A 17,052-nucleotide genomic window follows, 5' to 3' on the forward strand; every position below is an offset into this window, starting at 1 on the left:
CTGTCCCCCCCCGACTTCCTCTTCTAGAACATAAACTCCCAGAACAGGGTTCTAACCTCCGCTATTCACTGCTCTGTGCCCAGAGCCTAGACCATGTCCGGCCAAAGGGTTGGGGAATCCAAATATAAACCCAAGAGGCTCACAGTTCAGTGGGGAAACAAAAAGTGTTACCATAAATGTCATCTTAGAGGTAAAATCACAGAAGACTAATCTGCTCAGGGACTGTGCCTGTTGTGGGCTGTTGTGGGCCATCTGGTCTCAGCTTCTTCCCATGGTATCCACCCCCCCCTTCCCCCCACCCCAGCCAAAATTGCATAGGTCAAAGTAGAAAACCTATCGTTTGAAAGCTTGTTTCAAAAAGAAATTGCTGTTTTTAAAAGAGGTTGAGACCAGGAAATCCTGTTTTAAAAGTAGGCTTATGTTTTTCTTTGCTGTTATGCAAAGAAAAGCAAGGGCCATTGCCTTGGGTGGGCTGGGGGGTAACCAAATGCAGACGTTTTCAAACGCTGTGACCATTCTGGGTGGAGGCAGATGGCACAGTTTTGGGAGAGCCCAGTCTCCACAGACTTTGTTGCTTCCTTGGAGCCTGGGTGACTGGCGCTGGCTGCTGGGGAGCTAAGTGTGCTGCCTTCTGGGAACAGTTACTTGGAGAAAGGATGCGCAGGTCTGACCCTCCCCACCTGCTTACAGGAACAGAGCTGGACTTGGCCTTCTTGATGCAGCCTGGACTGGCCCGTTAGTGACCTTCAGGACAGAATCTCTAGAACTTGTAAACAGGTTAGAATGTTGTGATGTGAATGTCCTATGATAATTGAACAATTGGAAATGTCTCGGAAATGGACCAATACTGTGTTATTTACAACCAAGTAAACAAAAATGTGCTGGTGTTGGACTCTCCTGCCCCGTTGTGATTGTCATGTCATTGCATGTGGGGGGAGTGGGGAGGAAGGACTCTCCCTTGTGAGAAGCAGAAATGTCCACTGTCAGTAATCCTAGGAAGAGAGAAATCTTGGGATGAGAAATGAAGACTAGAGAAAGGGGCCTCAGACCAGGGTGAGGAGGAAACTCCTTCTCTCTCTCTGGTAGGGGAAGGCAAACTTTTTTTTTACAAACATCCAAATAATAGATATTTTAGGCTTTTCAGGCTATACATACAGTTGCTCTCGTAATTACTCAGTTCTACCATCACAGCAGGAAAACAACCACAGACAGTACACAAATGAATGGCCATGGCTGTGTTCCAATAAAACTTTACAAAATGGGCAGCAGGCTGGATTTGGCTCCTGGGTCGTAGTTTGTCAACTTCTGTTTTAGAGCCTCGGGTGACAGGCATAGGACCCAGAAAGGGTGGCCGTGCCATATGGAGGTATGCTAACTCCAAGTAGATAAGTAGATGCTTGGCCAAAAGCTATGCCAACAGGCTACCTTCCAGGACCCTCTATGGATGTGGGCTCTGCGATACTTGTTTCTTTCTTTCTGTTGTTCTTTTTTGGCCACACAGCGTGCCTTGCGGGATCTTAGTTCCCTGACCAGGGATTGAATCCAGGCCCTCAGCAGTGAAAGCGTGGCGTCCTCACCACTGGACCACCAGGGAATTCCCAAAGATACTTGTTTCCAATAGCACCTGTAAGACAGGGTCTCTTTTCTCTCTTGCTAACTCCTAAACTTCTCTTCAGGTATAAAAGTCACAGCCTTCACTCAGGTGTGTTGAGGGAAGTAAAAGAAAGGCCTACCCCATTCTTGAGACCAAGAGGCAAAAGTGACAGCTGTTCTCTGACCCTGGGTGGTGGTAGCACCAGTAGACCCCAGAGGAGGACACGGTCCCTGGAGAAGGCAAGAAGTGAAGAACAGGGGAAGCCTGTTCCTGGGAGAGAAGAAGGCATCAGGGCCTCCAGGAAATGAGGAGTGAATAACTGCAGACACTTCTGTGTAGGCATGTGTGGGCTTAAGCCATCATAACTGGGATATTCAAGGAGAATGAGGTATTCTTTTGTAATCATAGGCAGTGAAGACTAGACATGCCCATTTGTCATGTTGGAGTCCTCATAACACCAGCACACATGGGGAGCACAGAGTAGGTGGTCAACCAATGGTTCCTAGGCAGACTGACCACTCCAACCCTGCCCTAGATGAACCATTGGGCCCCAGCCATTAGCCTCTACTCAGAACAATGACCATGGCAGTTAGAACCAAGGACTGAAGTCAACTGGGTAAGCCAGAGGAATTGCTTTAATGGCGATCCCAAAGTATCATACAGATGTGCTCAGCTTCCGCCCCACTAGGGAGAAAAGCCCTTCATTGTTGGCCATGTTGGAAGAATAACTTTGGGAAATCACTTCAAACTGTTCAATGGTGTAACCGGCCTCCGTCACGGCAGCCTCCACTGCCTCCCGGTCCAGGCAGAGGCTGGAGAACCTCTGCTCGCCTATCATGTAGTAGCTGCTCTTCAGAGCATCCACGAGCACCAGGAAGCCCCCCGGCTTCAGCAGGCTGCCGAGGTTCCTGAGGGCTGTGCGGTAGGCAGGGAGGTCCGGGCAGGCGGCGTCCAGGCACAGCGTGCTGAGCAGGCAGTCGGCCGGGGGCAGTGGGACAGCCCCCAGCGGCCAGCTCTGAGTCACGTCACACTTCAGGACCTGCTTGATCGCCTGCCTCAACTTCTCCTCCTTCTCTGGCCCCTTGACTCTGAAACACACAAACCGACAAAGATCACTGGCTACCCCACTCATGGGAACCCCAGATCTCTTAGGTCAGGAATGAAAATGGCAGTGTTGTCCCAAAGGTTATAACCTTAGGGCCATCCCTGTTGTAAAAACAGATAAAGAAGAAATGAGGGACCATTCTGGTATCTGAATGTGACCATATTACCTTGTGCTGGGTTAAATCTTTTTACAAAGTAAATAATAATATGGAAATGATAATAAAAATGCCTAGTTGCCTGCTTCTACAGTGGACTGCCCCCATGAAATTCTTCTACTGCTTAGAATAGTGCCTAGATCATTTATTATTGTTATTATTATTATCACCCTGGTTCCCTCTGCCAAACTGTAAGGTAGTGACTGTTTGGCCACATATATCAAGCAATAATGGGTTTAAATGCAGAAATGGTATCTTTGTAGTAGCTGCTGATCAATAGGAGGTCATCCATAGACATTCATAGAAACTGTTGATCATGTCAGACAGCTGTGGCCAGGGCCTTTCTAGAAAGATGAAAACTCCCTGTTTCCATTCTCAGGCTCCAAAAGATACTGCAGATAGGGAGTATGTTTTCTGATGGAGATAGTTTTCTTGGTAGCCTTGCTAGGAATCCTATCCTTTTCTGCCAAATCAATGGGGTTTCTTGAGAGAAAATTCGTTAATGACAGAAGGAGAAAAGGCAAGGGCAGGAGATGGAATCCAGTGCCTCAGATCCTTTTGGAATTTATTAGCGGAGGAATAAAGGAACAAACTAACCAATGAACAAAATTAAATAAACACATAGAGTAAGCAAGAGAAACTGGAGAAAGGGAACGGACAAAGGAAAATAAGTAGCAGAAAATCAGAGAGGTAAGACAAAGAGAGGAATCGCTGAGTGTATAAAGTGCCCAGAAGGCCACTGAGTCCAAACAGTATAAGTGATGATTGAGTATCCAACACTTTGAGGAAGTTAATCAACAAAGCACCAGGGCTGCAAATCCAGGCTTATGTGCGAGGAACACACAGTCGCTGGCTCCAGAGAAGACAGCCACTCAGGCAACGACGCTTGATAGAGAGAACGGAGGATGGCCCAACATCAGAGCAAATGAGAGAGATTTATACTGGGACCATTTCTGGTCATGAGGAAAAGTTGATGGTTTACAGAAAACCTGGAGATTTACCTCCAGGTAGAATGATTTGAGATAATAGCAATTAGCTGTGGGCATCCTATTTAAATACTTAGTTAAAATCTTAAGCCTAGTGTATATAATCAGTTATTTACAAACATCCTTTAATTGTGTTATAATTTTCCATTTAAGAAGCTTAATAAGCATAAGAAAAGATGCTCAATATCGCTGACATCAGAGAAATGAAAATCAAACCATGAGATACCACTTCGCACCAACTAGGATGATTATAATAAAAAAGACAGATAATAACTAAGTGTTGGCAAGGTTGTGGAGAAACTGGAACCTACATACACTGTTGGTGAGACGGTAAAATGGTCCAGCTACTTTGGAAAACAGTCTGGAAGTTCCCCCCCCCCAAAAAAAAAGGTTTAACATAGAGATTTAACATGACCCAGGAATTCTGTTGTTGTTTTTTTTTTAACATCTTTATTGGTGTATAATTGCTTTACAATGGTGTGTGAGTTTCTGCTTTATAACAAAGTGAATCAGTTATACATATGTCCCCATATCTCTTCCCTCTTGCGTCTCCCTCCCACCCTCCCTATCCCACCCCTCTACGTGGTCACAAAGCACTGAGCTGATCTCCCTGTGCTATGCAGCTGCTTCCCACTAGCTATCTATTTTACATTTGGTAGTGTATATATGTCAATGTCACTCTCTCACTTCGTCCCAGCTTACCCTTCCCCCTCCCCGTGTCCTTAACTCCATTCTCTACGTCTGTGTCTTTATTCCTGTCTTACTCCTAGGTTCTTCATAACCATGTTTTTACTTAGATTCCATATATATGTGTTAGCATACGGTATTTGTTTTTCTCTTTCTGATTTACTTCACTCTGTATGGTAGACTCTATGACCCAGGAATTCTAATCATAGGATTATACCCAAGAGAAATGAAAACATGTGTCCACGCAAAATCTTGTCCATGAGTATTTATAGCAGCATTATTCATAATAGCCAAAAGATGGAAACAACCCAAATGTCCAACAAATTATGAATAGATAAATAAAATGTGGTCTATCCATACAATGGAATATTATTCAGTAATAAAAAGGAACGAACAACTGACACAGGCTACAATATGGAAGAACCTTGAAAACATGATGCTCAGTGACAGAAGCCAGACACAAAAGACCACATATTGTATGATTCCATTTATATGAAATATCTAGAAAAGACAAATCTGTAGAGACTGAAAGCAGACCAGTGGTTGCTAGGGGCTGAGAGGACTGGGGGAAAGGAGAATGATTGCTTATGGGTATAGGGTTTCTTTGGGGAGTTATGAAATGTTCTAAAATCGTGCTGAGAGTCACACAATTCTGTGAACATACTAAGAACTACTGAATGGCACCCTTTATATGGGTGAATCGTATGTTATGTGAATTTTATCTCAGTAAAGCTGTTCTATTAAAAGAGAGAGAGAGAGAGGACTTCTCTGCTGGCACAATGGTTAAGAATCCGCCTGCTAATGCAGGGGACACGGGTTTGATCCCTGGTCTGGGAAGATCCCACATACTGCGAAGAAACTAAGCCCATGCACCACAACTACTGAGCCTGTGCTCTAGAGTCCACGTGCCACAACTACTGAGCCGGCGCTCTAGAGTCCATGAGCCACAACTACTGAAGCCCGCACGCCTAGAGCCGGTGCTCCACAACAAGTGAAGCCACTGCAATGAGAAGCCCGTGCACTGCAACAAAGAGTAGCCCCTGCTCGCCGCAATTAGAGAAAGCCCTCTCGCAGCAACAAAGACCCAGTGCAGCCAATAAATAAATAAATAAAAATTTTTTAAATGCCAACCAAAATATTAAAAAAAAAAGAGGGCTTCCCTGGTGGCGCAGTGGTTGAGAGTCCGCCTGCTGATGCAGGGGACACAGGTTCGCGCCTCGGTCTGGGAATGCCGCGGAGAGGCTGGGCCTGTGCATCCAGAGCCTGTGCTCCGCAACGGGAGAGGCCACAGCAGTGAGAGCCTGTGCTCCGCAACGGGAGAGGCCACAGCAGTGAGAGGTCCATGTACCATAAAAAAAAAAAAAAAAAAAGAGAGAGAGAGAGAAAAACACTTTGCAAGATATTACTTTCAGGGAATTCCTACTGACCAATAAACTTAGAGATACAGGGAATGATAATTTCCTTTGACTGGGTCTACCTGTTCCCCTTCTTGGGGTAGAAATGGTAGTAGGGTGACAAATTTGTCCCAGTGTCTGGACTTTTCTGGTTTTTGCACTGAAAATCCCATGTCTTGGGAACCCGTCTCAGTCCTAGACAAACCAGGAGGGTTAGTCGTTCTAAAAATAGGGAAATCAGTTACAAAGCTTCCACCCTACCTGACAGAGCATGCATAATTTGAAAGATCATTTTAAGAATAAAAAATAATAATTCAACATTATGAAAGCCTGTGTGAAACATGGCTTTGAAGAGGTAAATTAATCTAGAATAGAAAAAATTCAAATAACCTATCCTCACCTATGGATAACTTAAGTGTATACAAAAAGCTAAACAAGTGACAATGTAGTGTTCTTTTGAACATGTCCAAAGATGATGCTGTCTCTTGGGAACATTATGGTAATATGTATTTACGTGATTACGTCAGAGGCCGGTTGGACCTCTGGGCCCTACTGTGTACGAAGCTATTTTAAAAACACAAGTTGCCACAGAACTAGTACTTGCCAGTTAGATGATGATGGAAATTGTTCCCAAACTGTGAGACACACTGTGAAATCTGGAAAGCTGGCAGATAAGGTGCCAATTTGAGAGGGAAATTTGTTAGAAATACCCACTGTCTTGGATACCTGCTTGTCTTCAGATGCACTACAAACACTGGTGAACTCAGTTGCCAAGGCAGCCATGTAAAGATTACACCTTAGGGCTCCTCGAGGCCTGTGATACACCTGCGATGAGATGGACTCGCCTGGAGACACAGGCAATTACCAGCTTCATGTTTACTCAAGGGGTAGGGAATACATACACACCAGAAAAATGTTATGCAGTTTTACAGAAAGCTAAGCACCATGTGGCCGTTTCTCTAGCTCTAAAGATCTAGCCTTTCAAAGGAATCAATAGGCAAAAAAAAAAAAAAAAAGATAAAGGGAGCCACATCCTCTGTAAATATGCTGTTTATAAAAGCCTGAAGGAACTGGGGAGGGAGAGGGGGAGGAAAGGATAGAATGGGACTCCTGGGAAGAACACTTCGTAAGATTGTCTTTCCAGACCCTAGGTAGTTATCCTGAGATTTAAAGCAGGATCTTCCTGCCCTGACTCTGCAAGGCGGGTGGTGAATCAGAATCCCCTGGACAAGTTTTTTCCATTCCACTTACCTCCCCACGCCCCATCCCCAGAGGTTCCAGCAGGCCCTCCTGAGGGAAAACCATCAAGACGTGTAAAGGAAATGAAAAGCTGAATAAGCTTGGATGTCAACGTGAGAATTGTAAGAGCAAAAGGACTCATCACTGGCGAAACTTCAATACAGGCCACAGCTGAGTGACGCTAGGAGGCAGCGTCTGGAAAGCAAAATGCATGCAGTCACTTCTTTTATAAATATTTTTTGACCTTCTATTGTGCGCCAGGAAGAGCACCGGGCAGTGGAGACCTAAGATGGGTCAATGAGAAACAAATCCTATCCTCATGGAGATTACAGTCTGGTGTGGGAGGAAGACATAATCCAATGATCATCCACAAAACTGAAACATTAAAGCTGTGATGAATGCCAGGCAGGAGGGGCACATGGCACTAAGAGAAGAATACTAGGAGCTTGACTCAGTGTAGAAGCATCAGGGATAGCTCCTCCAGAAAGGAGTCAGGTGAGCAGAGAAACAGAGGATAAATAAGTAGGAGTGAACTGGACCAAAGAGAGTAGGGAGGGAGGAGGATACTCCAGTAAGAGGAAATAGCAAGAGCAAAGCCCCTTCGGTGGGAAGAAACATGGAGAGGAGAATGCCAGTGTGGCTGAACCTCAGAAAACAAAGCAGGGCATGGCAGAACGGGAGGGCAAAAGGTAAGCTCCCACCAGTTGACATGGAAGCTGGTAGTCTGGGGACCACAAGGCAGGTGCCAGACTAGACAGGGCTTCATGGACCATGTTGAGAATTTTGCTTTTTATCCTAAAAGCCATGGAGAGATATTAAGGGGTTGCTAAGGAAAGGAGTGATATGATCAGATTTATACTTTGAGGCAATCAATTTGGGACAAGAATGGAGGTGGGAAGCCAGTTAGGAAGGAGAGGTTGGTAGCTTGGACCAAGAAAACAGCTTGCATGGAAGATACTGGAAGAAATATACTGGTTTAAGAGGAACTCAGGAAGTGAAGTGGACAGAACTTGCTGCTGGTCATGAAACATGACTGACAGGGAGATGACGGGACTGACTTCCAGGTTTCTGGCTTCTCCAATTAATTATATGATGGTGCCATTCAAGGAGATAAGAATACCAGAAATAAAGCAGATTTGGGGAAGATCATAGCTCTATTTTGGACACATTAAGTTTGAGATGCTTTGACACACAGGAATAGAAATGTTTACCATTTGAAGAAATGGACAGTTGAAGGTTTTTCAACTTGTTAATTTCCTCCAAGAGATAATGCAGTGAGAGCCCGTGTTCAAGAGAAAGTCATCCTTGTAAAAGGCAGAAGCTTTTCCTAGTCATCCCTGAGACAATCATCATGACCACCAAGATGGCGAGTTTGAGAAAGAATATCAATCTTTTACAAGACTTGGGAATACAGGGTTGCTTTGGGATAGAGGCAGTTCACCAGTTCACAGGACAAATTTGGCACAGGTATGTCTATTGGGGGCCCTAGACAACATCTTTTTCAATAGATATGAAAATCTTTGTATAGAAAGTATTTATTTCAGAGAACCGCCACCTCTACGGGTGCTCAAGCTTTCTCCTGTCAGGTACACGGAGGTAAGTAGAGGAGCTGCTGTCTGTAGAGGCAACCAGGAGGGGCTCCAAACTCCCCAGACCCCTCCTGGCTGCCCCAAGGGCTGAGGGCTGAGAAGAACCTGCAGAGCACACCTCTAACACATCCCCACCAGCGTGTCCTGACATACCTGTTGGGGAGCTCCCTTCCAAACACCAGTGCTTCTCAAACTGTAAAATGCATACAGTCCCCTGCAGATCTTGTTAAAATGCAGATTCTGATTCTGTAGGTAGGCCTGAGAGTCTGCATTCCTAATAAGTTTCCAGATGATATGGAAGCTGCTCGTCTGTGGACCACAAGGCAACGTGTTCCAGGTTCCAGGTGCCAGAGATAAATTAATGCTATTTCTAGGATTTCTTAAGGTGACGCTCATTTTCCTTGCTTCATTCTTGAGTAGTTAGTTATATCTTAGTATTTGACTTGCTGACTTGATGAATATGTATAATGTGAGACAAGAATTTGGTACCAGTGTCTTACAACTTTTCGGATAATTGTAGAAATGAGTGGTATCTAAATGTCTGAGTCACACTCCAGAGGAACAGGAGGAAGAGTAGACAGCTCAAATTGTCTTTGGAAGCAGTCAGCATAAGAAATAGCTTCAGATAAAGAAGAAATAATCTCAGGGGAAATAGGTTATGGGTGATAGAGGAACTTGAAGATGCAAGAAAGACATTAGTTGAATGGGATCACTATCATTCTCAAAACAGTTGAAGCCACAGAATCTAGCAGAAGGATAAGGGTGAGAAGGCAGAATTTTACCGCCAAAAATACAGTTCCTTAGTCTGACAGAGTGATTGGGAAGGGACAGTGTCTCAGGAGCAATTTTTACGAGCTGACGATTCTCGCTTGAGATAAGTAATGCTTTCAGTATCCTGCTAGATGTTAAGGGTTCATTTCTGAATAAGATGGAAAGGCTTGTGATAGCTAGGGAAATTGAGAGCAAAGTTCTAAAAGCCTCTTGACGCATGATTTGGTCCTTGGAAAGATGTGCTGTCTGACAACGACTAAGAACTTTTTGATAAACTTTCCCTGATATTCTATAAGTCCTGGGAAATTCCTTATTTAATAATTTTGAATATTGTCTAAATCCTCATCACTGCAGTTTTCTTCTAGTTAATGTCAATTTCATTCTGTGAAATCACATAGTCCATTTAAAAAGTTTGAAATTACTGTTATCTTGAAGAACATATCTGAAGTTTGAAGGCTCTAGCCAGCATAAAATTCTAAGTAAGGGGTTTACAGGTTAAAATGGCATGTGAAAATAGCCTCTCTTGATTTCTTACTTAATGAGGGGGAAGAACATGGAGCAATGTTTAAGCAATATTAAACAATTTTACAATGTTGCTCATGAGTAAGGGCACCAAAAATACCTTCCCAATATTCATGGGCGTAGAAAATATGTCACTTTTGTGTTCTTCTTGAAAAAGGTCCAAAGACCTACTCGGTTGACTATGACATGAATTGGAATTAAAAACTCAACAACTAAAAAAAATCATATAAAACGAGCATAAAATACATCCACATAATTGCAAATATGATTACAAACTGAGAGCATACGATGTTCAAAGGAAATATAAAAATACTTTAAATTACAATATTTGGATTTAAAATCTCAAAGTTTAACAATAAACACTGGGAAGGAAGATGCCAGAAGGACTTTGGGTGTCAAAAATTGTTAAATTCCTTATATTACGAGGAAGAAAAGAATTATTGATTCTTACCTGATATTGATAAGCTGAGAGAATTTGTCTCCAGCAGAAATATATTATACAAAAACACTAAAAGATGTTCTCCAGGTGAAGGGAAATGATGTCAGATAGAAGCCTAGATCTTCAGAAAGAAGAACACTAGATAGGACAGATTTGTGGATAAACACAGAAGACCTTATATATATTAATTGAAAATACTACTGACTGATGTGAATATACTTAAAACTACAAAACTGTACACTTAAAGAATTAAGGTGGTAAATTTTATGATGTGCGTTTTCTTAACCAAAATTAAAAATAAAACAATAAAGCAAATAAAAGCACTACTGACTGCTTAAAGCAAAAATTATAACAGTGTATTATAGTGTTATAGTTTATACAGAATAAATATATGACAACAAGTGTATAAGAGGCAGGAGAGTGGGTTAAAGGAATTACACTGTTGTAATATCTTACATTGTTCATGAGATGTTGCAAATATATTATGTAATTTCTAGAAAAATCATGCGCACGCACGCACATACAAAACACAAAAGAGGTCAACAGAGGAGCTAAAAGTCAATAGAGGAGATAAAGGCATACTAAAAATGTGTATAATTATACTATATAAATGGAAAAACAAAAATTATTTCATTCACCAACAAGAAGCAGGACAAAGGTACAAATGAACACCAAACAGATGGGATAAATAGAAAATATATACCAATATGGTAGATTTAGACTCAGCCATACAATATCACTAATTACATTAAATGTAAATTGAGTAAACAATCCAGTTAAAAGGTAGAAATTGTCAGGTTGGATTGAAAAGCAAGACCTACTACATGTTATTTGAAAAAAATTCATTTTAAATATAAAAACACAGACAGGTTGAAAACAAAAGGGTAGAAAAAGCCATGCCATGTATATTATTTATCTACTGTTACATAATAAATTACCCCCAAACTTAGCAATTTAAAATGACAAACATTCATCTCACAGTTTCTGCAGGTCAGATACTTGGGTACAGATTAACTGAGTGTCTCTGGTGCAAGGTCCCTCATGAGACTGCAGTGTTGGCCACTCTCAGAGTTGTCCAGTGTCATCTGAAGGCCCACCTGGGGGTAAATTTGCTTCCAAACTCACTCCTTAGGACAAGTGAGTGAGCGTAAGAGAGAGCACCCAATAGGGAAGCTGTAGTCTCTTTGTATCCTAATCTCAGAATTGATGTTCCATCACTACACCACCATATTTGTTAGAATCCAGTCATTAAATCCAATGGACAGAATTATGCAAGAGCATGAATAAATGAAGTGAAGATTAGTGGGGACCATCTTAGAGGCCCCTACCACCTTATGCCATCACCAAGAATAAGAAGGTTGGTGTGGCCATATTAATATCAAAGTCGACTTCAAAACAAAGTGTATTACTGGAGGTAAAGGGAGATATAATGATAAAATACTCAATTCATCAAGAAGACATAACAACCCTAAAAGTGTATGCTGCTAATAACAAAGCTTCAAAATGCATGAAGCAAATGTTGACAGAACTATGAGGAGCAAGAGATGAATCCACAATCATAATTTGAGATTGTTAACATCTCTCTCTCCCAGTAATTGATAGAATAAGTAAACAAAAAATCATGTAGAGAATTTGAGCAATATTATCAATCTACCTGACTGAATTAATGTTTATAGAAACGACACCAACAACTGGACAATATACATTCTTTTTGATGTAGAGCACATAGAATGTTCACCAAATACATCATATGCTGGGTCACAAAATAAAACTCTGACTACAATGAAATTTAATTGTAAACCAGTAACAATATCTAGAAAAAAAATCCCAACAATTGTGGAAATTAAGCAACACAATTACAAATAATTTATGGTCAAAGAAGAAATCACAAAGAAAATTAGAATATATGCTGAATTGGATAATAACAAAAACATGACACATCAAAAATCATGGGATGCAGCTAAAAGAGTGCTGAAGGAAAGTGTGAGAATAAATGACCTAAGCTTCTACCTCAAGAAGCTAGAAAAAGAAGAGCATATTAAAACTAAAGTAAGTGAAAGACAAAAAATAAGAAAAATAGGAGCAGAAATCAATGGAATACACAATGGACAACTGAGAAAATCAACAAAGTCAAGAGCTGGTTCTTTGAAAAGATTAATAAAATGTATCAATCTCTAACAAGATCAATCAAGATTAAAAGAAAAAGACAAATTGTCAATTTTAAAAATGAAAGAGGGACAATCACCAAAGATCCTACAGACATTAAAAGAGTAATAAAGGGATATTGTAAAAAAAACTTTATGACAATAAAGTTGACAACCGAGATGTAAAGGACAAATTCCTTGAAAAATAGTACTTATCAAAATAGACAAAAGAAGAAACAGACAATCCAAATAGTCATTAAAGGAATACTCTTCTTAATAAAAAACCTCCTCACACAGGAAGAAACCTTCAGGTTCAGATAGCTTCACTGGTGAATTCTATCAATCATTTAAGGAAGAAATAATACAAACTCCTTCAAAAAATAGGGGAGGAAGAAACACTTCCAAATTATTATATGAAATAGCATCATGCTGATATCAAAATCTGCCAAGCATATAACAAGAAAATAAATTTATAGCTCAGTATCCCTCATAAATATAGATGAAAAAATCCTTAATAAAATGTTGGCAAATCACATCCAGTAATACATACAAAGATTACTACTTTGTGACCAAGGGGTTTATGCCAGTTTGGTTTAAATACCAAAAATCATCCAACTGGGCTTCCCTGGTGGCGCAGTGCTTGAGAGTCCGCCTGCCGATGCAGGAGACGCGGGTTCGTGCCCCGTTTCGGGAGGATCCCACATGCCGCGGAGCGGCTGGGCCCGTGAGCCATGGCCGCTGGGCCTGCGCGTCCGGAGCCTGTGCTCCGCAAATGGGAGGGGCCACAACAGTGAGAGTTAGTCTGATAAAGAATTTCTATGAAAAACCTATAAATAATGTCATTCTTCATGATGAATCATTGAACATTTTTTCCTTAGATATGGAAAAAGGCACAAATGTCCATTCTTATCATTTTTGTTCAACATTGTTTTGGTGGTCCTAGTCAATGTAATAGGGCATAAAAAATAAATAAAGGCATAAAGTTGAAATAGAAGAAGTAAAAGTATTTTTATTTGTAGATCATATAAGAATGTACATAGAAAATACTATGGAATCTACCAAAAGTGGTTAAAATTAATTAGTGCAATATTTTGTAATAAACTATAATGGAAAAGAATAGAAAAAAGAATATAGATACATACATATATATGTTAAATGAATCACTTTGCTGTACACCTGAAACCAACACAAGTATTGTAAATCAACTATATTTCAATATAAAAAATAAAATAAAATATGAAATTAGTGAAGTCAGCAAGATCTAATATACAAAAAATCAATTGTACATCTGTGTACTAGCAAATGAAACTAATAAAATGAAATAGAAATGAAATTTAAAAGATACAATCAACAGTAGCATTAAAAAACATGAAACACAGAGACATTTTAACAAAATATATGCAAAATATGAGAACTGAGAGAAACTGAAGTCCTAACTAAATGTAGAGATAAACCATGTTCATGGACTGGAGATGCAATATATCCATTCTCCTAAATTGATTTGTAAATTCAAAGAAATTACAATAAAAATCTCAGTAAACTTTTTTTTTTTTTTTTTTTGCAGTACGTCGGCCTCTCACTGTTGTGGCCTCTCCCGTTGTGGAACACAGGCTCTGGACGCGCAGACTCAGCGGCCATGGCTCACGGGCCCAGCCGCTCCGCGGCATGTGGGATCTTCCCGGACTGGGGCACGAATCCGTGTCCCCTCCATCAGCAGGCAGACTCTCAACCACTGCGCCACCAGGGAAGCCCTCAGAAAACTTTTTTTAAAGATATTTACAAGTTTATTCTAAAAGTAATGGCACTAAATTTGCCAAAATATCTTGCAAAGAACAAAGTTGGAGGACTCAAACTATCTGATTTCAATACTTACTATCCCTGGTAAAGGGAATAAAAGACCAACAAAACCCAGTGGAAGTTTAGTGACTCCGCATGATACCAAAAAGGTTAATTGGGAACACAAGGTAAAACTTCTGGTTTATTCATACTTCTGTACTATAAGGAATTGTACCACCAATGAGTCATCTTGATAACTTATATTTGACAATCTACATTTACTACCAATAAGACAAGGTAGCAACAGTATGTAAGAAAATGAATATACAGTTTAGAATACGGCTAATAAGCTAAAGTCAGCAGACCTTTAAAAGAAAATGGGAGGGTTAAAGAAATAGAAGCAGACTTTAGAGAAATTTTCAGAAGAGAACTTGACTCAGGAATAAACAAAAGTTGGTAAATAGATGGGAATCAAATATAAGTGCAAGTATAGAAAAATGAATTGACCATCAATCACTGCAGAAGAACATGGAGGTAAGCATACTCCTGAGGGACATTTTGAGACCACATGATTTTATATTTACACTTGGGATTCAGGAATGGTACCTCAATCCCCCTGTTGTTTGAGTTCAGGAACATGGGAGTCATCCTTGATACTTCCCTTTCCTCATTCCCACTAACCAGTCACTACCAACTCTTATTCATTCTCTCTCAAAAATTCATCTTAAAATCTTCTGTCTCTCTCCATCACCTAGTCCAAGCCACCATCATCTCTCCCTTCTGCATCTCTTGTTCTCTAAATCACCAATCCATTCTCTACACAATAGCCAGAGAGATGTTTGTAAATGTAAATTGGGTCACATCACTCTCCTAGTTACACCTCTGATGTCTTCTTGTTACACTTGAAGTCCACAAGCATTAACTTGGCCTTGAAGGCCCTAAATGATTTGGCATGTGCCTGCCTTCCCTGATGTGAGCTCTAGGAGACAAGGGACCTCCTCTGCTAAACACTAGAACACCAAAGTGGTCTTTTTGTACCATTTACAAAGAAGTCTCTGGGGTCTTGGCAATATTCACAGCAGCAAAGCCATGATGCTCCAGGCACTGATGGTCGGCTGGGCTGTAGAATGGGAGGCACATCAGGACAAGGGAATAGCAAAGTGAAGGGCTCGACTCTTCACCTCTGGCTGGTAGTCTATTGCCAGTTTCTTGCATGGGGAGAAATTAGTAATTTAAACAAACTTTGTTTGCTTAAATTTACTTATAGATAGGGTACTATAAGATTTTGATCATTAGTTGTCAATATATAAAGCCCTAACTTTATGGATGGTGAGTAACAAATTCTTTTCAAATAATTCCTTTATGCTGCTAATCTCAGTTTAAAAACCTAGTCAGATTTTTGTTATATCTGGTGGTGTCAGCATTAACCACTTTCACAGCAGAGATCTATGCAATTGGATGGCTAGCAACAGAGTGTCACTAGGGCGGCAAGCCCTGACCTGAAACCGTCTAGCGAGGAGCTGGTTTGGCTTCTTACTTGAAGTTTTCCTAAAACAAGGTCCTACAGTATCTGGCCTGCACACTGCATCCATACACAGGCCTGGAAAGGTTTTGTGATCACTCATCTTGGCTCAGTAACCAACTCTTTAGTTTTTTCAGCTATGTCTTCTGCAGTTCTGGTGCACACAAACACACACACACACACGCACGTGCGTGCGTGTGCGCACAACACGCATGTGCTTCACTCTCGTTCTCTCTCTCTAGCTCTCTCTTTCTCCATTTGGATTTCTCTTTGGTCCTCTCTCTCTGTTTCCTTTGCTTTTCAACTTGGACTCTAAGGATAATTTTTGGTTCTGAAAAATGAACTGGCACCCAGGTACCCTAAGAAAGCCAGGAAGAAGACCCAAATTTCTCTACCTGTTTCCTTCAAGCTCACACACATAGGTCACCACTGGGGACCAGTCAAAGGCCCCTGGCTCTTTCTTCAGCCACTTCTCCAGCTCCTGCAGGTTCTGATCAGTATAGTCAGTGGCGATGATCTCCTTGAAGGATTCACAAGCAGAGAGGAGCTGATAGATGGTGGGGCCAGAGCCAATGTCGATCAAGAGGTCTCCCTTCACACCATCTGGTTTAGAGGAGGGAATGATGAAGGGGGTCAGGCATAATATGGTGGCAGATAGAGCTGATTTGCACTCTGTTTGCCAGGACTATGCTGGGGAGCCCCAAGGAGAGCCCCAAAGACAGACCATCTCTCTAGTCACCCCTCTTCCCTCAATGTCTCTTTTTAAAACATTTTTTACTTTCCATTCCCCATTCAAGGGTAGAGCATGTTGCTGGTATATTTTTAGCTCTAGGAGGAGGAAAAAAAAGATCTGCATCTGGTGTACAAACCCCTGATCCAGAAAGACTGCCACACAGATAATGTAAAAACTATTAAGGAATGCTTTGAGAGAAAGTTAAAACTTCTTAAAAATTGAGTTTTTATAATGTCTTTCTCCAAAAAGCATCCAGTTCTTCAAAAAGCATCCTCCCTTCATGGGATGTCTTTATCTCATGCACATTCACAACATTCCTTTGAGTTAGGAATAGAATAAGTACTAGAATCTCCATTTCTTTTTTTTTTTTTTAAGATTTTTTTTTTTTTTTTTTTTT

At 41.0% G+C, this 17,052-nt stretch overlaps 1 protein-coding gene across 1 annotated transcript in view; it reads right to left on the reverse strand.

Annotated features, from left to right (window-relative positions):
• Window positions 1-2,216: 2,216 nt before the first annotated feature.
• LOC103089764 (nicotinamide N-methyltransferase) overlaps window positions 2,217-17,052 on the reverse strand; it is a 15,843-nt gene continuing 1,007 nt past the window's right edge. Inside the window, exons 2-3 of the mRNA XM_007452205.1 lie at window positions 16,318-16,525; window positions 2,217-2,682 (exon numbers count right to left, since the gene is read on the reverse strand). Coding sequence (XP_007452267.1) covers window positions 2,250-2,682; window positions 16,318-16,525 — 641 coding nt within the window. The 3' untranslated portion in view covers window positions 2,217-2,249. The remainder of the gene's footprint in view (window positions 2,683-16,317; window positions 16,526-17,052) is intronic.

This window comes from Lipotes vexillifer, unplaced genomic scaffold (assembly GCF_000442215.2).
Source record: "Lipotes vexillifer unplaced genomic scaffold, Lipotes_vexillifer_v1.1 scaffold743, whole genome shotgun sequence".
In the NCBI taxonomy this organism is placed as follows: domain Eukaryota; kingdom Metazoa; phylum Chordata; class Mammalia; order Artiodactyla; family Lipotidae; genus Lipotes; species Lipotes vexillifer.